The sequence below is a fragment of the Varroa destructor genome, unplaced genomic scaffold (assembly GCF_002443255.2).
Source record: "Varroa destructor unplaced genomic scaffold, Vdes_3.0 BEIS01000006.1, whole genome shotgun sequence".
Classification (NCBI taxonomy): Eukaryota; Metazoa; Arthropoda; class Arachnida; order Mesostigmata; family Varroidae; genus Varroa; species Varroa destructor.
Window position 1 is genome coordinate 31,000,488 of NW_019211459.1, and position 25,766 is coordinate 31,026,253.

The window sequence follows — 25,766 nt, forward strand, 5'->3', positions numbered from 1 at the left end:
GTTTATCGATATCAAACAACAAAAAAAAGTACACTTGAACAGTTTTCTTTTACCCATAAGTAATGTCTTTAATTTTCATTTATTAGATTTCTGGATGCGACTATGCGCTTCAAATTAGCCTGTACATCTATAGTAGTTGTACGCTCTGTACTCGATTTAGATATGATTATTCATGTAAGGCAGTTTGGAAACGAACAAACTTGCACCGAATATAATAGACAAAAAGGTCTAATATAAATAATCATATCCTTAGCAGAATATATGTCGTTGACAGGATTAGCAGAATATATGTCGTTGACCGGACTTCTGTCTTAGTTCACATTTGAAGCACTCACAATGAAGCCACATGTCGATATCCATCTCTCCCATATGCCTGTGCTCCTCTATATCATCTGGTGTAGCGACCACTTTTCAGACAGAGCTTTGTATATGCGTCAGCTATTTACGACCTAAGTAAGTCTCCAAGTGTACAAACCTAGAAATGTTTTAGTAAGAATCTAGCTAGAAACATTTCTGACGTTCACCGATTCGAAAACAAATAAAAAGAGTATTTCTCATCTTCTTTTCATGGTTCACGAAAAAATATTATATGTGTGTTGTATGCGGCTTTCTTGGTTAGCCTGTTCCCGTTCGTTCACCCAATGCCAATTGAACAAACATAAATTGTAATTGCATTCTCACATAAATAAACTGCTTAAATAACAGCTTGCAGGCCGTGATATTGGCCTAAAAGATAATTATGTTAACATCTAGATCGGCTTCTGAGAGATTGCTAAGCCGTTAATTCACATAATCTATCTGCTTTTATCAATAGTGTTCTTCTGCAAAATGTATGATTCGTAGAATAATAAATATTATTGTATCTTGAAACAGGTTGATTTCAAGCCTATAGCAAACTGAAGTTCGCTTTTAAAACTTCGTTTTTTTGTTAATTGACCAATATTTTGAGGCCCCCTAAACGAATTAAGGCTTTAGGAATTAACTACACAAACCCCGCGTTAGAACCATTTGGAGTTTATCAGCAGCATACCCATTTCAATTATTCAGCCAGCTAGAATGTGGTAAAAATTTGATTTGTAAGAATATAGGGCACATTTACATCTTCTGCGGGGCTTATATTTATTACCATCACATTTGGTCTGGATTTTGGGTTAATCTGCCGCTTAGCTCTGTTCGTCATAAAGAATATTGGTTCAGCCTTAGTGTTCTGTAGTTATAACATTTTGTCTTACAGTTAGTTGTAGTTACAAGATTATTCAACCTTCGTCGTCCTGCCACGGCAGATTATGACATGTACAACGTCAGGACACGTTTCAGAAGGTGATAAAAGCTGTTCTGCATGAATTAGTTTTTAGGTTAAACTTCTTAAAACTGGAGTAAAAAGCGCCGCATGTCAAAAAAAGTTCGTGCTGATTTTAAGTGCTGTCCTTTTATGTGAGGATTAATTAATTTCATTAGCTTTAGCTTTAATCGAATACATCCTTTGAAGACATTCATTTCAGAAATTTAATTAATGTGTTGCTATCACGCTGGAGCGCCAGTAGGCATGCTCGAAGACGCAATACGCGTTTGTCAAAATAGAAATACGCTAACAACGTCCCTATAGCTCGACGATTCAAGGCAAGGTATTTATTTACGAGAAATACCTTTTTTTCAATTCAAACTTAATAGAACCGCACAGCTTTATATTACGACAAGATGTTTTAATCTCTGACGATCCTTAGTATTAATGAAAGTATTAACTTCAGAACTAAATGTTATAATTAAATCTTTAATGCATAATCCGTCTGTAACTGTTTGTTGGCGTAAGCCTTGACAGTGTCTACTGCCATCTCAGATAAACGTATGGCTATTTCAGCTCTTGGTAATGCCCACTAATTGGTACTATTAATAATAACATTTAGGAAAGCTCGAAGCCTGTATTGCTTGATATGGCATAGCGAAGTTTATCCCGTAAGGTATCCTTGCGCTGATAGTTCGGCAGCTTCAAAAGATTAAAGCAAGTTGATGATGTTGGCAGACGATCAACAGGATCTTTCTTACGAACTCGGAAGAACGTTCGCATAAACGAGGCCAACGTATCACCTAACAAACATGGAAAAAATAGACCAGTCAAGATAACCTTTCAAAACGCAAATCCGCCCTTTTTTGGTATAGTGAATCTATGCATAACCCATTACGCTGTTTGCAACGGAATTTGGTTCTCCGATTCACCGAGAGAAATTAAAAGCAAAGCAAAGATATTTGTTCCGTTTTTCTTTTTCCTTGTGTTGAACTCTCCATGCTAGAACGATCACGATTCTGAGGTCACTGCCGGCGCCAACAACATAGACCTTCAAATAGCAAGCTGACCTCTTTAATTGCTTCAGCTAAAAAATAATCACCTTAAAGTCTTTGTATGCAAACATATTTATTCCTAGTGATCACTTATGGATGTAGATAAGTTAAGCTAAATTGCTCTGTACACACCTTTCTTCTTTACATTATAGTATGAAATAAAGTAATGAGGTTTGATAAAGGCCTTACTACCATTGTCCAGATCGTCGGCGACTTCGACACATCGAATAGAGAAAGGAGGCTCGAGATTGGCAAAACCAAGCAGCGGGGGCTTGGAACACGATGTCACAAACTTTAGAAAGAGACGGCATTCTTCTGGTGAAAAGTCGCTTCGAAGTACGTCCCACAACCAGCTTATGACACGGTGGTTATTATGGAAGCCACCAAAGTATTTGGTGTTAGCTCGTAAGTCCTGGAATTAAATGCAAGTATACATACACAAATATCCACATAACAGTTAGTTGGTTCCTAACCTTTATTTTTATCATTAGGAAATTTTGAATATAATTAGAAGTATTGTAGCCGTACATCAGAAGATCGAACGTTTATCTTATGTAATTTCTAAAACCACAAAAACATGCTGCCATACCGACAAAGCACAGAACCAAACAAAACAAAAATGCTTGCTGGCGTACCGCCAGATCAATTCCGGTATCGTCGCCCGAGATTAGCCTCTGCAGCTCCGGGGCTGAAAACATAGCCACCCACTCTGGTCTGATTAAGGACCGAAAGCCACGAATGAACGCTTTTGTTTGCTCAGCGATCTGAGTCTGCATTTTATACTGTGCGGTTAAGTGAATGTACCTGTAATAAGATAGAAACATAAATGTTAAATGAAACGTTTATGTTTTTCTGATTCGTAAAAATGAGAGCTAAACTTGAATTTTTGTTTGGGTAAAATCGACTACTCACCGAATTTTGTTTTCATTGGTGACCGCCATAGTTCTTCCAGCTGGAACGAGTTCGTGAGTGACAATTCTTCCCAACGAATCATCGTCAATACAGAAAAAGAGTGACAGATCCTGTACGTCACCTTTGTAGTTTTTGACATACGTAAGTGAAGAATAGAGCTGTTCATCAAGCGAAGGCAACTCATCAATATACGAATAATATTGAATGTTTTGGTGGTGTCCGAGTATCTGGCTGAGAAAAAAAGTGGCAAATGGCACATCGACAACAATGCCCTCGTAAACGGCTTTAGCTAACATCTTGCCAACGAATTCGAACAATGCTAAGTGGTTCTCATTGATGTAGGACGTAGCCGATGGATAAAGGTGCTGTTCATTTGTCGTACGGAACAGATTTAGGGCAGGGTCGAATACACGTTTGATTGTTTCCTCAAGAAACTCCTTGAAAACACCATCCTGATCAATACCCGCCTCATCTAGCCCTTGTAAATTGACAAAACGCACCCGAATTGTGCCTTTGAGCTCTTGCGGTGACAGTGCGTTCAATTGTTGAAAGCCATCCTCGACAATCCGCGTGCGATATACAGAGATATGGGTAGACTCGGCTCCATTCAGAACGCACATACGTTCGTGTTGGACACGTCGTCTGAATAACTGTACGCGATCACGGTGAGGTAAGACGTGGGGCAGCCTCTGAATCACTAACTGTGCCCAGGGCTTGCCATTCTCCAAATCAGTGAGGAGCGTGGCAAATTTAGCTTTAACAAGCCAGTGATCACGAGGGGTAAAATTTCTTCGCGAATCCCGTCGGTATAGTAGCATGAGCAAAGAGTGTGAGGCAGTGAATAAAGGACAGCTTGACAATGATTTCAGATCAAGAAGTTGATTAACAATAATCTTGTAAAGAAATATGTTGAGAAACGCTGATATAGCGACCAGGTCAGCAAGGGAAAATGGTCGTTGTTCCTCGTAAAGTTCACGGTCGTCCAGAACGACAATTAGATGCGAAGTACAATTGCAGAATAACTTTAATATCTGGAACTCAAGCGAATTTGCTTTTACATTTTGCTGCAGCAAATCAAGGAAAGCTTTCGCTTTTCCTGACGCCTGTCCACCAAGAGCGCTAATTAGTCTCCAAAGTCTTGGTAGAAGATCGCTTGACTGAAATGACAGTCCTGTGAGAATATCGAGTCGAAGCTCACTTAGACTAGCAATGGCTGTCTCGTATAGATTACATGTGAGAGCCACACTGTTCACTTCGGGACTAGAGATTTTCATCAGAACCGAATTGCTTCGGGAACCGCTTCCGCGAATTAGGTTAATCACCTGCAAAATGACACCTTTTTATTCGTATATTGTAATATTTGTCATTATAGCATAGTTTAGGTTTCAGGTCCATGAAAAGAGTAAGAATTTACCATCTTCAAACGTTCAGATTATTCAGAATACTTTAACTGTTTAACTAAAAAGTACTAATACATAGACACAACTTCAACATGGCACGCGACACATAAGTTTTATTGTACGATTCCATTTTTAATAACCGCTTGATAATCAACGCTCTATATTTAATTTAGATCTGAAAAGCAAATTACCTCATTAATTTGAGCTTTAGCCGAAGTTTCGACTCGCGGTGGCGGACTGTCCTCCAGTTTAAATTGCATTACGAACAGTGGTTTAAACAACAGCTGAGACAGTGTAGTGCCCCACAGAAGCTGTAACTGAGTTTTAATGTGAGGGATGACCTGAATATAATAGAAAAGAGATAAACTCTAAATTATAAAAATCGCTCTCACATCTCCTGATATATATATATATATATATATATATATATATTAAAACTTCACTTGCTTTTTTAACTAGGTTCAAACATACGCGAAGCATATTTCCTTGATAGGCTATACAAGCGGAATGCGGCCAATAGCTAGTGAGTGTAACGATATGAAATCTTCTGCTTACCTCTTGGTGGCCAGAGTTTACCTTCTGTGAGAACCAACCCAAAAGTGGATGATAATGACTAAGCGCTGACTGCTTCTTGCCCACATATTGTTGACAGCTTTCAAGAATCTAAAAAGGATAGATTAATGAAGATTTCTGGTCATGACTGTGCAGGCAGCTCATATTGTTTATTCTATATATATATAACAGTACAGATTTGAACCATATGCACACTTTGCGAAAATCTGAAACTGACTTAAAATGCCGTACGCGTGTTAAAACGCAACACATTCATAACGAAAAATTTCAAGGTAGTTATCAAAACACAACGTGCGTCAGACGATTGCTCTGCTATATTATAAAAAATTATTTCGAGTTTTAGGTCTGGAACCGCTCTACGATGCTATCCAACATTATCTTAAGTATTCACCGTAGTGGCGACTGCGATGAAACCTTCGGCCATCGATTCGAGTCTCGTCGGTTCTTCTAACGCCATTTGCTGAGCTAAATCAACCAGATTCGCAAACAAACACAAAGCAAAACTTGCCTCAAGGGCATTGAACATAATGCGTAGTTTCTGAGTATTCCTTAGTAACACGACAGATCGACCTAATACATCATATTGACGTAACAGTACAAGGCTATCCGGCGCAATTGAGCGTAACTGATGCACAACGGCAGGCACAGACAAGAAATGCATGATTAGTAGATTTGTCGCCTCTTCCACGTTCGGGTTTGAACCACCAGCACCAGTTTCTGCATTTGCCAATGTTGAACTGGCGTCGACCAAAGGTCGTAAAGCCAGGGACGCAACTGCTGTTAGCGACGCGCGGCCCAGAAGAGGACGTTGGCGAACTACAGCCGCCAGCAGGAGATATCGAAGATTCGCCGAGAGTCCACTGGCAAAGAGATGAGCGACGAATTTGCCCTCCAGCTGTTTTAAAGCAGGTTTTAAAGGCTCAAGCTGTGCACAAAGCTTCCACGAGTTTACGTTTGTCATTGTCACCTAATGCCGATATTCGGGGCGACGCCGGTTCAATATAGGCAGCAAAAGCAACAGAAGTAAAAGTACACAAAAGAAAAATTGAACTTAGATTCAAGCTGTACAGCGGTGTTTTTAATTAATTGATTGACATTTTTCACTAGAAGGAGGAGAGTCATCAAGAAATATAGTGACTGATGGTAACAACCTTTTGCATAAATGTACCAACCAGCACGTGGAGGTAAAGAGCAATTGCGTTCAGATGAGTGTTCACTGTAGGTTGAAGCCGCTTAAGATTATCTGATACTGTAACAAGGAGCTTTTTTGTCAAAGCGATCCAGTGTATTGAGATCTTCTGGTCACTCATAGCTTCGACATAGTTCTGCAATTAGCATAATAATCCATGATTATTCCGAAAAATAGTCATATATTTTGATTATCGTATGTACAATCTTAATAAGAATCTTTTTTTTTTTTTTTCTTTTAATTGACGAATCCGATTTTCCTGCTTTACAATTTGATTCCTACGCTTTTCTATTTTAGCGGAAGTTCGACATCGAAATCGTGATACCTGGTCTTTGGAGGTGCCTTCCATTGAGTTAATTATACGAGAACACATCGCTTGTAGCCTGACATTATCCTTGCCGAGTTCACCCGAAGTGTTAGGCTCCAGCCAAACATAAAAGTACATCAACTTCCTGAAATATCCGAGTTAAAATTTCACGTATAATAACTGGGACTATAGACTTTCTTATTGCAGCCCGCTTTTAGGCTAATAATACGAACGCATTTTGAAGAAGCTGTGAGTTTATCAATCTTTGCTTTAAGGCAGCGCTGACGCTCTTATGAAAAAAAAGGGAAAAAAACGAATAGAACTTTAGATTTTGGGAATCTTTTCAACAAACCTTGCATTATAGTAAAGCTGTGCGGCACTCGCGGGCTCTTCACTCGCCAGGAATGAATCCAACTCTTCCCTGGTGCAACGTCCCACATGACGACGCGCAAGAAAGCCTCGCACCACAGAGTTGATTCGAGTGGCTGCGTCTTCTCGTCTGTAATACCATTTCAGAAAGCGTTTAACGGTTTTTCGTGTGTCGAACAGTTATAAGGACTCGGTAGTGTGAAAGCAAGAACACTTCGCCAGATAACTATCCGTTACTTTTATAGGAATAAATAGTCTCTTTTATTTGATGGTTGCAGAACGGCTTGGATAATCAAATTGTCCCAACCAGTACCAAATTTAAAAACATACGAAAATAGTAATACCAGCGTTGTTCGACTAATCAATTTCAACATGGCATTTAACAGATTCCGTGAAAATTTCAAAACTACTTTCCTTATATAGGTGGCATGATTTATATTGAAAATCTTTTAATTATAGCATCTAACAAAAACAATATTAATTCAATAATATAATATAAATAATATTAATATCAAGTACAATATAATATATCGAAGATGTATCAAAGATATATGAGAATACCAGGGCCATAAGCTTATCCAAATTATATAATTAAATGGGTTCCTGTGACGTTTACCTAAATTAGCCTATATTTCCCACACATTAATAAGTAATAATATATATTTCTAGTATATATTTATATCTGTTTTGTCGCTAAATAAAAAATAAATATCTTTAACTATTAGCATTGAGTTGCAAACTGACCCTCATTTGATAACCTCATCTCGAAGGTTATTAACTCTCCCTTCAGTGCTTGTTTATTCAAAGCAACAAGCAAGTGTACTGCTCTTAGACTTTTCAATATTCTTTGATTTGTTTCTTTATTTCCTTGTTTCTTTTTTTCTCGTCGTTTCCTATAGAGTTCGCTAGGCATATCGAGTATTACGGTTTCGTCAATTCCTATTAATGCTAAAGTTTTGAATGTTGAAATGCAAATAAGAAAAGGTTTATTCGTTTATAAAAGATCGAACATAATACGCCGATTGTATTAGAACTATTAATGTTCACCAATATATACCAACAGCCAGCATGAAAGATCATCTTTTTCACGTAAATATAAAATGTTTAATTGTGTACCGCTAACTATTATACTTTTCTCTGCTACGAAACCCTTCGTCACTCACGTACATACAAGCATTAGGGTGTTAACAACGATGACTCAGAGACGGATATTTTAACAACTGCACAGTTTATTTTCATAGAACATCATGTTTAATTTGTTCTCATTTTAAAATTGTGCACCGGTTCTATACAACGTTACATATAACCAACGTACATAAAAGTTTATATATATATACTTGTTTCACTATCTAGTTAAGCATTTCATATATTTTAAAGGTAATATGATCATAAAATCAGTCATATAACTGACCCGTTCCATTCATCATTATCAGAATGTAAAAGCAAGCCTTGTCTCACTCGCAACGACAATTGTGTAAATACAGTTCCATTTCTTTACGTATTCACATGCAGTCGTCCATTCTACTAAATATATTTGCGTCTTCTCCACAAACACATATATATATGGAGAAATTCGAAAGAGCTGAAAGAGGTGGAACAATTCGATTCCGATTAGGTTTGCCTTTATATATATGGCATACATTAACTACTACCGCTACTACAGCGTTCCTCCTTCCGCCTCCATAATGTTTAACATTTATGCTACTGGAATGCCATTCCTTAACGTGGTGCAACGCACTTAAAAAGTCTAGGCCAGCGGCATAAAAATCGCAAAAATGTTTTTTCAGAAAATGCAGTATGACTGTCGATCATCCACATATCACCCATTGACATTGCTCCGCTGGTGTTTTTGTGTTTCTATCCGCGGCCATAAAGTACTCCTGACCGCATTTACTGTATCAGTTTGTGGATTCAATTATCCTTATTTAATTTATCCCAGTTTGCTGATGTTATAAGAATGCTCATTGTTATCAGTGTATCTTGTAACATTCGTTTCATTAATTTCACTAGCAAAACCAGGCAAGCCTTTTTGAAGCTCATCCTTAATGCCTTGTTGGATACAGTAGTGAGTCATTATTTATATAGTTTAAAGACGACTTTTAAACTTAAATGAGTTCTAGTAGCTTAATGGTTCCTTGTGAGTTGGCTGCAACAACAACGGTACTCCCAGACATCCAGCATACGGCTGATACGAATTCATTAGTTTCACCAGCAGCCGCCACAGGAACCGTGCCGTCTTCTCGAGCGCCGCCTGCCGTCCGGAACGACCACGTCTGGATCTGCGTTGATAAACCTTTGTAGTAAATATACAGTGAGTTGTTCTCGCTACCACACGCGATGTAATCACCGTCTGTAGCTAAGCCTACGAAGTTCTTTTCGTTTACATGTCCTGTAAACGAGCGAAGACATTCTGGATCGTCAGTTTTCCATAGCTTCAGTTGACTGTCAGTTGACGCTGAAACCAGCTCCTTGGCATTTAGGAACTTCACGTAAGATACAGCCTTCTTGTGTCCCTTGAAGACACCCAACGAGGTCTTACAATTTCTGAGATCATAGTAGTGTACGCAATGATCGGCTGAACCCATCGCTAGGTGGTACATAGAATCCGGATTAAATCGTACACAGCACACATTCGCTTTAGCCTCGATTGATGTTACGGAGTGCTCCTGATTGATTGCCCATAGCTTCACTTTCGTATCGTCGGAACCTGATGCTAAAAGCTTCGTGTCGACCTTGTTGAAGTCAACGGACCAACATCGCTTTTCATGCTCCTGGAACGTTTTGATCTTCTGCGTTCGGTAGGCGTCCCACAGTGTTACTGTCCCCTCATAGTCACTACAAGCCAGCATACTTTTGTGGTAACTAGACCACGATATACAGCTGATTTTTGAGCTACACATCATCTCGTTGATGGGATAGTGCATGTCGACATCGTTGCGTATCACCCTTGAATACTCAAACATTTTTATTCGCTTGGTAACACCCGCTATAGCAAAGTACTCGTTATCTTTGTCGAATTCAATACTCGACACAATACTTGTACTATTGAGTAGATCCGAGGCGTAGTTCAACGTGCTTAATGAACGCAGTTGTGAGTAACGCGTGAACTTGGTTAGGCTTTCGGCAAATCGCTCGAGTCCGCGGGGTGGACGCAGTCTTCGAGCCGGTACCGGCATGTCGACAGTATTTGATGCGTCGACCGGCTGTTGTGGTTCGGGTGAGGCGGAACCTTCATCACGGGGTACTTGCCGTGCCGAAAAGTAGCAGTCTTCCAGACACTGGAAATGTGCATGCATTCTGAAGCGCCGCTGTGATAAAACTGATTGAATGCTAGTACCAGGACCATCGTCGGTCGACTCTGCGATGCGACCTGCCGGTAGCAATGCTTTAATTGACGTCGTCGGGATCGAGTGAGGAGGGCCGACATCTGCGAGTCTCCAGTCGACAGCGTTCTTGTCGAACGTATTGAGAAATGAGAGATCCTGTTCCAGCAAGGCAATATCAGTTTTAATACGATTGAGCTCATCATGCTTCACTTTATATGAGTGGTCGAGAAATTCGCGCAGCAGAGTTAACTGTACCTCTCGTGAGGTAGCTTCCATTTGGCGTTTTCTCATTTGTAGCACACTAAGCGCTTGGTCAACGTCGCTGACGCTCACATCCTTTTCAGTGGCAAGTATCTCGAGAATTCGATTACCCAGCTCAGGCCCGCCCAATCGTGGCTTTTTCTCGCTTTTCATCGCCCGAACTGCCAGCTCATTGAGTGACCGATTGGGGAAGATCTGCTCCTTTCCATCGTTATCGATCAAATCACACGAACACAGAGGGCACAACGGGCGCTTTTCGAGACAGCGTTTAATGCAGTCGTGGCAGAACGAGTGACCACACTTTGTCATATATGCATCCTGAATCAGGCTATAACAAATCGGGCAATCGAGCGACGAATCTGAGGAAGAATCTGACCCCGATGGAACCACACCCAGGCTTCGTTTTCGCATGAGTGGCCGCGGTTTCGCAGGAGGTCGCGATCCAGGTGAAGTTGACATGTCTGTATAAAGTAGACAATATCCGCGATGAGCAAACGGATCACCAAAAATTGGTGACCAATCAACACTTATCCTGAGTTTATTTGGGTTGTCGCTTATGAGATCCTAAGATGCATTAAGGACACTTCCGTATACGTTCTGCAAATCCTTTCGTACACTTTCGTTCCCTTTTCTCTCTCACTTTTTCTTTCTATCTTTATCTCAGTATCTCAATGGATGGTGGAGTGATGAATCGCGAGGAGTAACGGTAGCAGAAGGTCGGTGGACTACCTGAAACCGAATAAATCAACCCAGGCGCCCCCGTTAGAACATGTTCGTCAAAGCGAAGACGCTACGCTCTTCATCCAAACAATGGCACTCTCTATACAAGATCAGATCTACAAGGCTATCATTTGGTAAATGTATTTTCACAGCAATTAACTGTAGGGAGTATACGTTACTGGATAAGTTTTTTAGTCACTTATTCGCCTAATCTGACATTAGGCTTTGGGCGTAAAAACAACACTCAGATATTTTTTGTCGACACGAACATTATTAGCAAACCCAAACAAAACGCGAGTACAAACAAACCAATATTGGAAAACAAGAGCTCCAAGTATCGCTCTGGTCATTCTCTTTTCCTCTGGAGCACAAAAGCAAGAAGAAAATTGGACCAAATATTGCGAAGTTAGCAGAGCAAACTCAAGCAGGTTATTACGAGGGGAGCGACTCCGCCTTGACGAACCTGCACTATAATTTAATTCTAGCTTGTACCCCACCCTCGTAACTAGAAACATGACAAGTGTTTCGTAAAGATAATGCTTCGCTTAATCCAATACAGAAAACTAATAAAGATGAATTTACATATAGCGACTCTCGCGGTTTAAAACAACACATGTATGCGTATTCGCTTGGCTACAATGGGTGTGACCGCAGTTAGACTAAAGAAAATACCATGCACCTTTTCAATCAAACAGCTACGTGCTATACATTTTGTTACCTTGCAATGCAAATGCAATTATTTTACGATCTATATAATGAATGTGTAGCTATTGAGATTGCAGATGTAAAGAACTAATATCATTTGAAGGAATATATTTTTTACATAATGTTAATCCTAAATAATATTTAGCACTCTTGTTTATGTCCGAAGTCCTGACAGCTCTAGTATTAAATTCTTATTATATATCAGAGCAGACCTTTGGAGGACCGTCAAGGGAACCCAGATACGTTCAGCCTAAACTACCTTCACCTGAGGAACGGTATGACAGAATAGAACAGTCACACAGTAGCCAATATGAGAGTGAATATTGTTTCTAAGAAATAGGTTACTTAAATCTTTAGTTAATATCCTACGTTAGTAAGCGTATCTACTACTAAATAGGCAAATCTGTAAAGGTCTTCTAAAACCCACATCGTACTGGTTAAGCTCTTTTCGCATGCAAACTCAAATCCGCATGCGTGCATGCACATAACGCAGTTATATGCAAATTGTGAGAAGCAAACGGATTACGCGTGATCAAAAGAGTTTACTCCTTACGTCAATGTATTAACAACATGACCGATGCAACTCTTTGTAGCGATTATCGATAAGTAAACAATTATTCAGGATGAACCCCAAAAACCTAATCTAAATGCGCAATACGTCCTCAGATGTTATTCTGCAGTCGACGATAAATTCAATGAAATCGACTGAATTCTTTAAAACGGTTCCATATTTTCCATTTTGTTCGACGTCGAGTAATGGGAAACCTACGGCCTGTATTTTCACATTAAAATGGCGAATGTTTCTAAAGCAGTGCGTTTTTCTCAAAGTTTCATCAGAGTACCAGCTAATTTCTATCAGCCTTAATTACCACCACTGTTATGGCGCTACTGATGAACGATTTTGCCGCTTTAATTAAAATTTCTGTTACTGATCGAATCACTGATCATTTATAACTCTCCCTTTCCATTGTTCCTTCCTTTCGTTCTTATGCTAAATACAATCACCTCGTCATTATCATCAGCATCATCTACCTTTGAAGTAACCTTTGTAATGGTAGTTCGGGTGATCTTTGACTTAACTCAGCAAAGGCTGGAATAACTCGCCACCTTGTGCGCGGATAATGACAGCGTTGATAAATATCATCTGCACGCGCACACATACATTATCGACGGTAGTTAGTGCACTAGTGCGACATTTATAACTCATTCATTCATTCAGTGTTTAGCTAAGCTGAGCGTCAGGGTGGAAGCACATGAGGGCCTCACAGTTCATCGATTGTTTTCTTATCGTGATCTGGTTTCACAAATCACTAAAGGGCACATTTTGAATAGGACAGCCAAGTGATATTTGGTTGAAACTATGTAAATCTTTCTCTAAACTTAAATGATATAGAGCAACGAAGCTTTTGGCTTATGAAACGTCGCTTCATGTAAAAATGCAGGAAGAGCAACACCGTTACTCTTACCTTTTTGATCTTTAATGATGGAGCCTTTTGACAAAAATCCTCTAAAGTAAGAATATGTGAATGCCGCTTTCAGATAAGGTGTACTTCTCTCAAAAGGTGAGTAGATTAAAAAGTATCCTTTTCTGTGGTCGAAATTGTGTTTAGAACGAACACCAAATCAGGATCAGGGTCAAAAGAAGGTGTAAATATAGTGGATGGCAGTCAGGAAACTCTAGTTAAAGCCGCACATATGCATGGAAGTGCCAGCCCTCTGTCCATTAAAGGAATTCACTCATAATTGGCAATTATCACAAACAAAAGTGATGTTCATACCTCAAGCTGCGTCAATCACAAAACGTCACCTTGAGTCTCACATTAGGCTAGAAGGATAAGCTCGGTTCTATCACCACGATAGCATATTAAGATAGCAAAGACGTCCAGAAATCGTTTAAGTTCTGTAGACAAAAATATGGTTCTACCCCGGCAGTCCATCAATCAGCATGGGCTAGTGTAGCTAACCAACAAAAAACACGAACAGTATATTCTACTCCAGATAAAAAAAATTATCGTAGGATCGCCTATCATATAGATTACACATATCGAATTTCTCCTCCTGTACAGTTACTCCTCATGTGGCCTCATGCCATAGATTCAGCGGCTTATTATATCGCCCGATATGGGATATAATGCCGAATAAGCATCACACAACTAAGACGGATACATCCGAGGTGAGCGAGGGTGACTCCAAGCAAGACGAGCCCGACAAGGAGGCCACTGTTTACAGGGCAGCACCGCCACAAAGCATGCCTGCTTCTGTTTATTATCTATCCGTTGATCTGTTGCAGGCAGACTCGGTAAAGATTATTATAGCTATTCACTGCAGCGAGAGATCCCAAAAAGGCTAATGGATTTCCACGCCACGATGAGGACGGGTTTCCCCTGACGCTCAGCCGATAACTGCTCTGTCAACCGGTCGCGCACCATATACAGAACTACACTGAATGTAGATGGAAAGCACGGGGTCCATGGAACCATGTAAAGAGGTCAATGTGGATAATACACTAACGTTTAATCGTTTTTAAAGAAGGAAGGAGATCAGTTGCAGTCTTTCATGGCATTTTTCATTTAGTAGTTTTGGCCGATAAGAACTTTGCTCAGGGGACAGGACTGTTAAGGGAAGGAGTTCACATTCGATCCAATTAGATGATGATCAAGAAACATACATTGATGATCGAGGTGCTACCCGATGTCACACGCGCAAATTGATACAATTTTTTGCGTTATCTTTGTGTAAGATATATTTCATCGTATCATCTAATGACACATAGTACATTTTTATAGGATTTCTGTCTATGCTTGCGTCATAGATCGAAATAAAGGCAGTCTTTAAATAATCTTGCCCTACAGTGATACAGACCAAAAAAATTAAGTGGTATGGACTTGATTAGTTTTGAGTTTAGCACTGTTTACATCCAATCGTAAATAGACTTTTAACAAAGGTCAAACCGCAGAACAAATAAAAGCACATATTATACTACTTAACAGCTTATGCATAAAGAACTCTATATTCTATACCTGTAAAATGAGCATTTTCGCCCATCGTAGGGGGATCACCGTGCTGAAAAGATTCAGTTTTAATAAAACAACTACTATCTGACCATATGTGATTTCTTCAGTGACTATAGATGCAACATTCGAAAAATGAATAGTGAAAGCGAAGCTGTATGTTATCAGGTAAACCTTTCTATGCGTCCCATGCGAGCCTATGCATCTAGTCCATTCAACGCACAGTCCTTCTGTTGCACTACATACATTAATATGCTTATAGAAAATGGCTATAAAAACTGTGAGCAATAACTACTTGCCATAATCATGACTTATTTGGTCATTTATAATTCACGAACTCAACCAAAAAGAGGGAAAGAGGTGTGCGGTGAAACTCTCCTGAGGTCGACCTGAGGAGTGTATAGATTTGTGGACATTTATAATGATGATAACCATCGTATTTACTAAATGTGGCTGCATTCACTTAATTCTTACCTGCGTTCTTTTTCGCGTTCGTCTCGAGCGGTCCTGGCGTTCTCGAGGAACTGCTGCTTATCCGACCCGCAGATCGAGGTGCTGGCAAACATTGCCTTCGCCTCTACTGCTTTTTAGCACGATTCACCCTATATTTACTGTGCAGTGTTGCTTACAGTGCGCCCGACCCTGTACGCTACGCGGCCTGATGTACCATATAGTACTGACGCAGCCTCAGGGACTTCTCGGTGAAACGAACTTAGACCGGACGTTGAATTGACGTTGTTCATCTATCGATGCCCGACCACTACGTTTCGCCGCTATTTCACTCGAAACCGACAGGAGCAATACCGGCTACGACAACTCCACACCATCACGAACCACCAGAAAACCACTATGACAGCAGCAGCAGCAGCAACAGCATTCTCAAGCGATATCTCCTCGATTCAGCCCAACGGTTCCTTAATCTCAACCAGTTGGTTAACCAGCCCTTCAGTAGTCACAAATAGTACGATGAATTGAATGCAAGCTCACTCATTCATGCCAGTCGAGAAATATTTAAGTGATCTGATAATTAGACTGTGTTTAGTGCTCGGGGTTTCACTGGCGCATTTAGACGACACCTTTTGGTTGCACCTACTAGGCACCTCGGTCGCCACTAGGACGGTGCGTGTCTGGCCTGTGTGGCTGGATGTGTGCAACCGAATGTCCTACAGTGCCCCACCGATTTGGTACGTACGTGTTCCCGCTGGAGTATACCCACAGCTGAATGACACTGCATATACAGCCCTACGTAGCAGACAGTTATAAATGTACAGAAATTGTTGGCGCACGCAGCTTCATATATATATACCATAAACTGTGATCGACGGATCCGTTTACGGCAGAGCAGCAGCTATCGTTGCTTTTTGGGAAAATAGCGGTACGACTACGACGACGACGACGACGACGACGACGACGACGACGACAACAACAACAACAACAACAACAACGACGACGACGACGACGATCGCGGCGGCGGCGGTGGCGGCGGCGGCGGCGGCGGCTGCTGCCACCGGTGTTGCTTTAAGTAATTGCAGGTGCTCAGAGTCTGTCTTGTTACAGTGTGACTTGTTTCTGTCGCCACTACGCTGCTGTTACGGTCGGCGTTCCTCTCACTCTCGTCCTCATCAGCTGTCCATCGTCGGGTCCGTAGCAGCAACAGCCGTCGCTCAGTCAGAGCCGCACTACTGACTACGCACTACATAACAACTCCCGTAAACAGGCTGAAAATAGGACTACAACTGTCCGAGGTAGATTATGCGAGTGGTCAAGTGGGAGAGGGACAAGCCCTTTAGTATGCCTACACGCCGATCCAAAACTGCCTTCTTTCTCTATGACATGACACTACGATGTACTAACGTGGTTGTGGTATAGGCCAATACCAGCGTCACTTCACTGTCTTTCCAATGAAGGTATTCGAATTCCTATAAGCTGATAACTGCATTAGCTAGAACGCCCAAGCTCAGATTCCCTACAAGCGTATGTTGTGAGACAATAGGGAGTGAGATCTAGACGAAGCTCTATTTATAGCCTTTGAAATTGGTTTGATTTGATTAAGTTAACTAGGCCAATACATTTCCTTCTAATTTCGTCTGTTTTTAAAGAAATTCTCTAGGCAGATTTTGTCAACTATGCCCGCCGCAGCGGAGAGAAAATCACCACCATCAACTTTTACCGTCAGGATCTCGCTCAAGCTAAGCAGACGTCTCCTTTAGTTTTGTACATTGAACAAGTAGTATTGAGTAGATGACTTCTTTTCTCACAAACGGAGACAGCACCACTGAACCAGTGAGAGCATGCCAGTCTGTCGGTCACAGGCGAATAGAGACGTAATGAATGAGTGGGAATAGAACATTTGCTGTTTCTGGTGATATGGCCAGCATCAGAAGGCCGAGGTCAAAACACTTCGGTAAGGGACAGACAGACAGACAGACAGACAGACAGACGGACGGACGGGCGGGCGGGCGGTTGTTCAGGCGGTCGAGTGGCAGTAGGGTCTCTTCTTTTGGTAGCTTTTGCCGCTTTCTTATAGCTATTGGCTAGCGTTAGCCACTGCTACTGCTCCTTCAGCTGCTGATGATGGCGAGCTACTTCAGCACAGAAAGGCAAAGCAGCAGCAACAAATACATAGAAACAACATCGAAAGTTTGGCCGTTGCAGCTTCGGCCGAAGTCAGCTAAAGCGACCGACAAACAGACGGATAAACTGGACAAGTAGCGGCAACAAGCCGCCGCGGTCACGGCAAAATCAAGCAATCAACGGCGGCGGCAGCAGCACGAATCAAGAAAGCAGTCGCCCAACGACAACTGATGACGCACTCCTGCTCTCGGCAATTGTTACGGCATAAATGGTAGCGCCAACGGCGACGACCCGTTCCGGAGTTTCGCCTGTTTCTGCTGATGACGGCGGGCGCGCTCGCCTTGACAAATGTGACCGCTTGCCCTCGACGCTGCTATCCCAACACCGACTTACCACGGACCCTTCGCCTGCCGCTATGAACAGTACTACGATGTGCAGCAGCTGTAATAATATAAACTTGAGTTTTCAATCGCTGCTTCTTTCGCCGGTTCGTCTTTCCCACACTGTCCGGCTATACGAGCGCCATCACAGAGGAACCGCTCACCATGGCTGCCGCGGTCATCGTAGCAAAAGTGGCTGCCAGTCGGCACTGCCAATACAAATAGCACTGACACTATTTAGAGGGACGGTTTGAGCAGCTAAACGAGGCAACGCTGCTAGTGACGGCCACACACACACACACATAAATATGTACAACATACAAACCAACGACTTGTTAGTTCGTTCACAGTCGTCACAATTCGCCGTACTTCAGCGGCACGATGCGACAATGAAGCAGGTACCATCCGCTACGGTATCCAATAAGCACAGCACTGCCATCCAGCCCGTATCGCGGATGTAGACACGGGCAGAAACAAAACCTAGTAAAATAGCCACTTTTCATTCCTCCAGCCTCCTCGCTATTGTGCAAATATCAGGCACACACACATACACACGGTCACACACAGATACGCACGCACGCTTGTTCGTTCGCCCGCATAAACAAAACAATCATAACTACTGAGTGAGCGAGTGTGGGGAGAGTGATTGAGATGCGCATATCACGAAGAGACGTATAGCCGACTGCGACAGGGCCATCAGCTCATACAAAGAAAAAATTGTTTACGAACGAAATAGGATAGGCGCCATGAGATAGAATATAATGCCATGCAGGATTTAGCAGAAGCTCGAAGATGGCCGCTATTTTCAGCCTGCTGTTTTTTCCGCGGCCGCCAACAAACAACAAAGGCTACAGCATCGTATATTGAAGGTGTGATTGGACCATAGAATCATGACGTCAGAAGACGATCAACACTATGATTGGCGCATGGGTTAACGACGCTTAGTGAAGCAACGAGGCGCGAATATTTGAGTGGAAAAATTGTTGGGGAAAAATTTCTGCCATTTGAAATATTTCCTAATCAACGCAACTATATGCTTTTCCACCCAGTTATAAATGATGCATGGTATTGCTACTTAACGCCTAAATCAAAATAAACGTTTGCCTCGAGCAATAAATAATCGGCCGGCCGATTTTTGCCAAGGATGTTTCAAATTGGATTTTTATCTAAACAAGTTTTTGTTTATACAACAAAAGCGAAGGTGTATGTTCTGCGTATTGGACACATTTTGCTATTATTCATAATACGCAATGGGAAGTGTTTTTGTCAGTGAGTGACACGTCGATGGCGCATGAACTGAAAAGGAATACTATTACAAAATTGATATTATCGTCTACGAGCGTCATTGTACGCGAATGCAAAGCGGTTTCCCACAGGACTTTCTTGCCAAATGTGAATAGACTGTTACTAAATTTCGAGACTGTCAAAAGCATTTTTTACAATGAATATTTTGTCGAAAATTGAAGGTCACTACCTCATCGAGCCAGCTGCATAGGACAGCAAAAACTCGTGAACGGATGCACGGCCAAATAATCACAAGCGTGTCACAAAGAGAACTTTTGACATCCATTCTACACATTCGGCGCGAATTGTGAATTTCAGGTCCCTGTTTCGCGCGCTCGAAACTCAATCCTGTTTATAAACAAACGAAGACGAAAATGATGTAAACCAGTTGACACCGAGTGCCTCTTTTACAAAACTCGAATCTAGGAGAAGCTGTCTATGCTATTTTCCGGCGATTTTACCATTTTGCTAGAAGTGTTGGTGCACTGCTTTCTCTGATACGTCGTTCGCTTGGCGGTTGCTAACTCGACTAAGTATCAGGTTTGTAGCTAGGTCTTAAAAATGATGCATTATGCGTTGTGCATATAGGTGTTAACTTATTCGGCGTAAAATCCTGTGGAGCTGGCGTTTTACAATGTTGGTTGTCAAGTAAGTTAATGGAACTATGACCCAAGTAGATTGATAAAAAAAAACTGTAACATTATACAGGTTTTGGTGGCTAAATCGGCTACGTTTGTTTTTGGATACAAGTAGAAATAATGAAGCTCACAATGATAAAAGCAACATGAGTTATAAAAATAAAATTTCTCTTTGATCACAAGATTTACTTTTTCCACTCATCTTAACTCGCCCTTGAACAACCAAGTGCTCATAGGAGTTAAAAAACCACGACAAATTAAGCTTTTTTTTGTCGCATTTTGTACAGAGGTTTTAGGCGACAATAAAATTCGTTAAAAATTTGTCGGGCAAATATTTAATGAGGTTCCCTAGTGTTGTGGCAATACCTGTGTATGTATGCGATTAAAATTACCATCGACGTATACATGCGCCCATTTCCGGTACACGGCAAAAACTGACCGTATAAAATAACCAGCTACAAAGGTTTAGAAAGTCATGCAATCTTACGACGTTCAAACAGTTACTCACACATGCGTTAAAATGTAACGAAATCCTGTAGAAACCCTTGGTAGAAGTATGTTTTAGAAGTATGTTTTATATCTACAGGTCCATTTAATCATAACACCGTTAAGGTGATTAGCCCGGTATGCGCTCAATATGTGACGGTAGTTCGAAGGGACGTAAAATTTAAAACATTTATTATAATTACTCCAAAGAAAAGCGCGCAAATCCAGAGTACAAAATATATTTGTTATTTTCAGCCATAAAAGAACCGGTTGTTTCAGCTATTTTCGTAACAGCGCTTCAAATGCCCATGCTCATTTAATCATAAATTCATCAAATCTTGCGTTTGGTTTATTTTTAATGCGATTACAGGATGTCGACAAATCAAGGACATCAAGGTCAGGGTGATCAAAAACCTCGAAAGAAAGAATCGATTGTTGATCTTTCGAAATATAGAGATAAACTTATTCGTGTGAAGTTTCAGGTATAGTTTACCCTATGCTCGAACATAAAGGGAAATCATTTTGCAAAATAGGCAAAAAATAGGTATCTGGATCTATTAATCCGTTTACCCTCTTATTTCGATCCGTTTATGTCCATACAATATTACTCATTATTTCCTAGTCAGTTAGGGCAATAATTTGGCTAAGATTGTACGAACATTCTGTGATCATTTTTACGTACAGTTGGTTAAATGGATTTTTATAATTTTTTTTGCATTTTTAGGGTGGCAGGGAAGTCACAGGAATTCTAAAAGGGTTTGACCCGCTTCTTAATTTGGTCATCGATAACACTACGGGTAAGAAAGGCTATTGATAACAAGTGAAAGCATAACATAGCGTAGACGTCCTCTTTGCTCCTAGCTCCATCGGCGTTAACCAGTGTCTAACAACACTTGTTAACCAAAATGTAATTTGTTGAGGGTAATATAAGAAGCTGTTGACAATTAGTTCAGTAACGTAATACAATGATCACCTTACCTGGTACAGTTGAGACTTAAAAGGTTTTTATTTCATTTACTTGCAGACAAGAGTTGCGACTACCAAAATTATTTTGAATGCTTGAAACACGGAGTCTCAAGTAATAATCATCCATAAAAATCGAATAGGACTGTAATTATTATTATGTGGAGTTATTTGCCGAGAAAACGAACTAGGGTTAATAATTAATTTTGTTACTTTTTGTACATATTATCAACTAATAATAAGGTAATGGTTATGAACAAAATATTTTGCCTTCTTAAAAATGTCCTCGTTTGTTCCACAGAGTTCCTTCGTGACCCAGATGATTCGCTAAAATTAACGGATGACACGCGCTCGTTGGGCCTTGTCGTATGCCGTGGGACAGCCATTATCGTTATCCACCCGCAGGACTCTATGGAACAAATACCAAATCCGTTCGTACAACAGCCACTTGACTAATTGCTGGTTTGGCTGGTCACGGCATAATTATTCAACTAAGCGATCTATGCTTCATTTATCACTTCAAAGAAAAAGACTATGAAAGATAAAGCTTAGCTGAAAAGTATCTCTCATTCACGCGGCTACTGCATTTGTGCAACTGGAGGAAGTCTAGAAGCGTATCACTGGATACCTAACCTTTTTAGGCTGAGTTACTGACGAATATTGCATGTTGGGGCATAATGTTGTTTATTAGCTACAGAATTCGTGAAACAGAAAATGTTTTTGGCTTAATCCTCACTCAAATGTACACACTTCGCCCATTAAGAGGTGTCTCCATACTTACGAGGATGGCAGTAGTTAACAAACGTTGTTTGTTATTATAACCATTCTCAGCTCACACCACATTATAATATATATATATATATATATATATATAAATGGGGTACAGTTTAAATAATTTAGAAACAAACGCTCCATTCCAAGTATGCTGGTTGTATATATACGTGTATAAAACAGTGACTCTATGTATGTATACGCGTGTTCTGAAAGGTTGAGCAGCTGTGGCATGAATCGTGGCGCAAGTTTTCTGTACAAAGAGACCGTTAAATGCCATGGTAATCTATAAAAATTGTTGAAAATAAACCTTGTTTAGTGAAGAAACCTAAATTAACACAGATTTGCTATTTTTTGTGTAGAACACATTACGCTGTTTTGGCTTTTAAAGTGCTTACATAGTACTGAAAAAGGAAAATTTGGCTTGTATTTTTGGAAAATTGCAGACTATTCTCAGATAATACAGATTTATGTAGTCAGTTTCTTGAAGACTGAACTCTTCCAAATTGTCTATTTTCTCTAAAGGCTTTTTGTGAGTTGCTATGAATGTCTCTGCTGGTGGTGTATTCTGCAAGAATCACTGTTATATGTTCGATCCATAATTATTTAAGTTAGAAGGACCACAACAGAATGCATAGCAAGAATCAACTGAATGGCAACTCCTGGCTAGTAGCCTATTACGGCACAGTATAATCTCCCTGTATGGATCTGTATGTAACAGAACCGAGTTACTGTCTTAATGGATCATGTCGATATAAAACATGGTACTTAATGAAAGTGCTTTGACGTTACAGAAGTATCACTGTGTTGTTGTCAATTATTCTAACACTATCACTGCTAGCTCTCAGTAGCATTAATCGAATATGCAGCCCAGTGGGCACAATGTGTTTTTTTTATTTTGAAAGGAAAACATACTCAGCGACGGAGAAATTACTTTACGGCCGCATAACACTCTGTGTTATTATATTTTTTCGAACTCCATTTTGTAGCGAACATGAAATTTGTTTTTTGATAAGGAATTTATACTTCAGTTTCTATGTTTCTACTTTTTGTTTGAACAAATGATAACACACATTTTTGGTGATTTAAATAAGTTTATTGAACGTAACAATAGTCATCATCATTATTTTCGAAAATTGCTGGTCTATATTTTACTTCACTATTATTTTCAGCATAATTATCTTACCACGAGGGTGAATGTTGTATTAGTTTGTCCGTTGTGAACCTGGAACTTTCTCGATTTCGTATTTTATTGCAATACCATAATAATATATTAATTACACACAGTCATAATTCAATTACAATTTATACCATTATTATCGCTTATATCACGAATAATAATAATCATCGACATCATCCTAAATCAGTAAATCGAGAACCTAGAGAAGGGTGAGACATGTTGTATATACAAGTGTACATCAATCATTTAACCAACTAACCAGGCTATCATATATATATATATATATATATATATATATATATATATATATTATGTTATGGTTTGCCAGGGAAGGAACAGCTTACATAGTTCTCTCAAACCCTACGAAGAAAGTTAAACTTCAAACCTCATAGAAGTGACAGATACTCGTACATCACGATTCGGCTGATTATTCTCGTAAATAAACATAATTATGGAGATTTAACTTCCTTACTTTGGTTAAAATTTCGTTTTTTTTTCAATTTTTCTTCTACATGATGGGGATGTGAAATTGTTTTGAGTTCGTGTCATAAATTGACGTCAGCTCGTCTGTAAGATGTTTTTCTTTTAATATTCCGAGATCACAGGATTTAGAATTATGAAAAATTGAACTAAATTGTAACAGTGCCGTTTTCCAAACACAAAATTTGCTTCGTGACATCGCACGCTTATTACAAATATCTCTTAAGTCGATTCCCGCAGTTCGTTTTGTGATTTAGAAACCGATCGTCCCGCAGAGCGTGTCACGGCAGATCGTGCTAAAATGACCATGTTGATGTTTTCGAATTTTCTTCACTAGGTGCTGCTTCATAGTACTTACTATACATATCGTAATGCTCAGTGCAATTCGTACAGTTTTCACTTTCGCTACTATGACTATTACAGTCGATAGGTTAAATAATGTTTTCGCCGTATTACCCAAGTACTGATCTGTCTTTACTATGTATTTTGCGAAAACCGTTATGACCAATTAAATAACATACATAGAAGGTGAATAAAAAGCTCTATGTCAACTCAATTGGTCCCCGTTCATTCACGAAAAGTCCATGTTTTGAGATTAGTTATGCCCATATGGGCTATAAGGAAATAAAGGTCATACCGAACTGGATGTGGTATGGCGTAATGTCAGTCATTATTATTATTAGTATTTTGTATTTACAATTCGTTTGGGTAAATAAAATTTTTGTGTATAGACCCCACATATACTTGACAATTAAAGTGCGAGCATTAGACACATAGTGCATAGTATATACATTAGCAGCGAAATTCAGTAACCTTTTCGTTTTTCTAAACGATTCTTTAGCAGCAGCATCGGTCAACAATATTCACTACCAACACATTGCCACTGCGATTATTCCTCCTACGTCAATAAATCTATTTTTATTATTATTATTATCTTTTGATCGGTGTTCAGTAAACAACAATAATAATAATAATTGTGTAAGCGATAGAAACAATGGGCTGCACAGTCATGGTTTGCCTGTCTTCGATTTTTTTTCTTACTGCTTGCTTAAATCTTGTCAGTACGTGTCAGACGCATGGTACGAAAGAAGCCGTAAGTCTTCTACACCTGACATACTCTATACCCTAGTTTTAGCACAATGTCTGGTACACTCCGTATCCTTTTTTTGTAGCAAAAATAAGCTTTCCAAAAGACATACAGAGGCGTTAGTCACATTACCACCACAAACACCCCGAAGCAACGTACAACACTTCAGCTTCTGCTTGTGGGTTGAAGTTACCGCTCAGCCATGCTATAGTAATATAGTGATTAATGTTTATCAACATGACTTCCTCTTTTTGGACCTATATAATCCTGGTTAAATTTTATAGGCATAATCCTTGATATTTTTTAATGATTTTTCTTCATTTTTCATTGTCTTTGTTGTGGTATAGGGACAGGGATTTTTGGCCCACGCAACTAAAGTAAGGACCGGTTTTCTGGAGTGACGAAAGTCGCTATCTGAAGCGGATCACCCCATTTCTCTGTTTCGATGGTTCAATTTAATCATGTCTTTATTAATAGGTGTAGATAGAGTAACCTACAAAAGTCATCGTACGTGCGTACACATCATTTGCCTTCTGTTCCCGGATTCGAGTGTGTCGGTGCATGACAGCAGTTACTATTTTGTCACTCATTTAAGCAATATACATGAATAATAATAATAATATCGATACGGTGTGCTCTACTATCATTACTTGCTATTTTGAATCGACTTGCTTAACGCCCCATGTATATCTTTATATTCATCCAGAATTTAATTGAAAATTATTATAGTCAGTTGACTACCTTGTTGTTTCACATCAACTCTCTGGGCTACTCTCACGAGTTTTCTACACACACACACACACACACATTATA

The 25,766-nt window shown here is 40.0% G+C and overlaps 3 protein-coding genes across 6 annotated transcripts; 1 reads left to right on the plus strand and 2 right to left on the minus strand.

Moving 5' to 3' along the window:
• Positions 1-42: 42 nt before the first annotated feature.
• Positions 43-18,526, minus strand: LOC111252296 (ubiquitin-protein ligase E3B). 3 transcript variants are annotated; one of them, XM_086992292.1, is made up of 11 exons: positions 18,390-18,526; positions 7,071-7,217; positions 6,737-6,863; positions 6,395-6,547; positions 5,614-6,189; positions 5,205-5,312; positions 4,841-4,990; positions 3,250-4,571; positions 2,973-3,141; positions 2,530-2,749; positions 43-2,085 (listed from the first exon to the last, which is right to left on the minus strand). In XM_086992292.1, the coding sequence occupies exons 3-11, from the start codon at positions 6,854-6,856 to the stop codon at positions 1,901-1,903; spliced, it is 3,003 nt and encodes a 1,000-aa protein (XP_086848418.1). In that variant the 5' UTR covers positions 6,857-6,863; positions 7,071-7,217; positions 18,390-18,526; the 3' UTR covers positions 43-1,900. The 3 variants fall into 3 exon arrangements, with proteins under 3 accessions (XP_086848418.1, XP_086848417.1, XP_022665636.1); XM_086992291.1 differs by lacking the exon at positions 18,390-18,526 and adding an exon at positions 15,585-15,725; XM_022809901.2 differs by lacking the exons at positions 43-2,085; positions 18,390-18,526 and adding an exon at positions 15,585-15,725 and having other exon boundaries at positions 2,587-2,749; positions 2,927-3,141.
• On the minus strand, positions 8,295-15,724 carry LOC147755118 (E3 ubiquitin-protein ligase COP1-like). Its single transcript, XM_086992293.1, has 2 exons — positions 15,585-15,724; positions 8,295-11,403 (listed from the first exon to the last, which is right to left on the minus strand). The coding sequence occupies exon 2, from the start codon at positions 11,131-11,133 to the stop codon at positions 9,193-9,195; it is 1,941 nt and encodes a 646-aa protein (XP_086848419.1). The 5' UTR covers positions 11,134-11,403; positions 15,585-15,724; the 3' UTR covers positions 8,295-9,192.
• Positions 18,527-18,952: 426 nt separating the features above from the next.
• LSm7 (U6 snRNA-associated Sm-like protein LSm7) lies at positions 18,953-23,005 on the plus strand. Of its 2 annotated transcripts, none has more exons than XM_022809902.2 (4): positions 18,953-19,996; positions 20,843-20,954; positions 21,197-21,269; positions 21,737-23,005. In XM_022809902.2, exons 1-4 carry the CDS (start codon positions 19,983-19,985, stop codon positions 21,889-21,891), a joined length of 354 nt encoding a protein of 117 aa, XP_022665637.1. In that variant the 5' UTR covers positions 18,953-19,982; the 3' UTR covers positions 21,892-23,005. The 2 variants fall into 2 exon arrangements, with proteins under 2 accessions (XP_022665637.1, XP_086848420.1); XM_086992294.1 differs by having other exon boundaries at positions 19,240-19,888.
• Positions 23,006-25,766: the final 2,761 nt, after the last annotated feature.

What these genes read in the sequence shown, in the direction of transcription:
- LOC147755118 (XM_086992293.1), bottom strand. Translation starts at nt 11,133, where the DNA reads ATGTCAACTTCACCTGGATCGCGACCTCCTGCGAAACCGCGGCCACTC.
- LSm7 (XM_022809902.2), top strand. An exon ending in TTATTCGTGTGAAGTTTCAG is followed by an intron (nt 20,955 to 21,196) that starts GTATAGTTTACC and finishes TTGCATTTTTAG; the next exon opens with GGTGGCAGGGAAGTCACAGG. An exon ending in GGTCATCGATAACACTACGG is followed by an intron (nt 21,270 to 21,736) that starts GTAAGAAAGGCT and finishes TTTGTTCCACAG; the next exon opens with AGTTCCTTCGTGACCCAGAT.
- LOC111252296 (XM_086992291.1), bottom strand. Translation starts at nt 15,676, where the DNA reads ATGTTTGCCAGCACCTCGATCTGCGGGTCGGATAAGCAGCAGTTCCTC. An exon ending in CTCTTTACCTCCACGTGCTG is followed by an intron (nt 6,190 to 6,394) that starts GTTGGTACATTT and finishes TATCGGCATTAG; the next exon opens with GTGACAATGACAAACGTAAA. An exon ending in TAAACTCTGGCCACCAAGAG is followed by an intron (nt 4,991 to 5,204) that starts GTAAGCAGAAGA and finishes TATTATATTCAG; the next exon opens with GTCATCCCTCACATTAAAAC.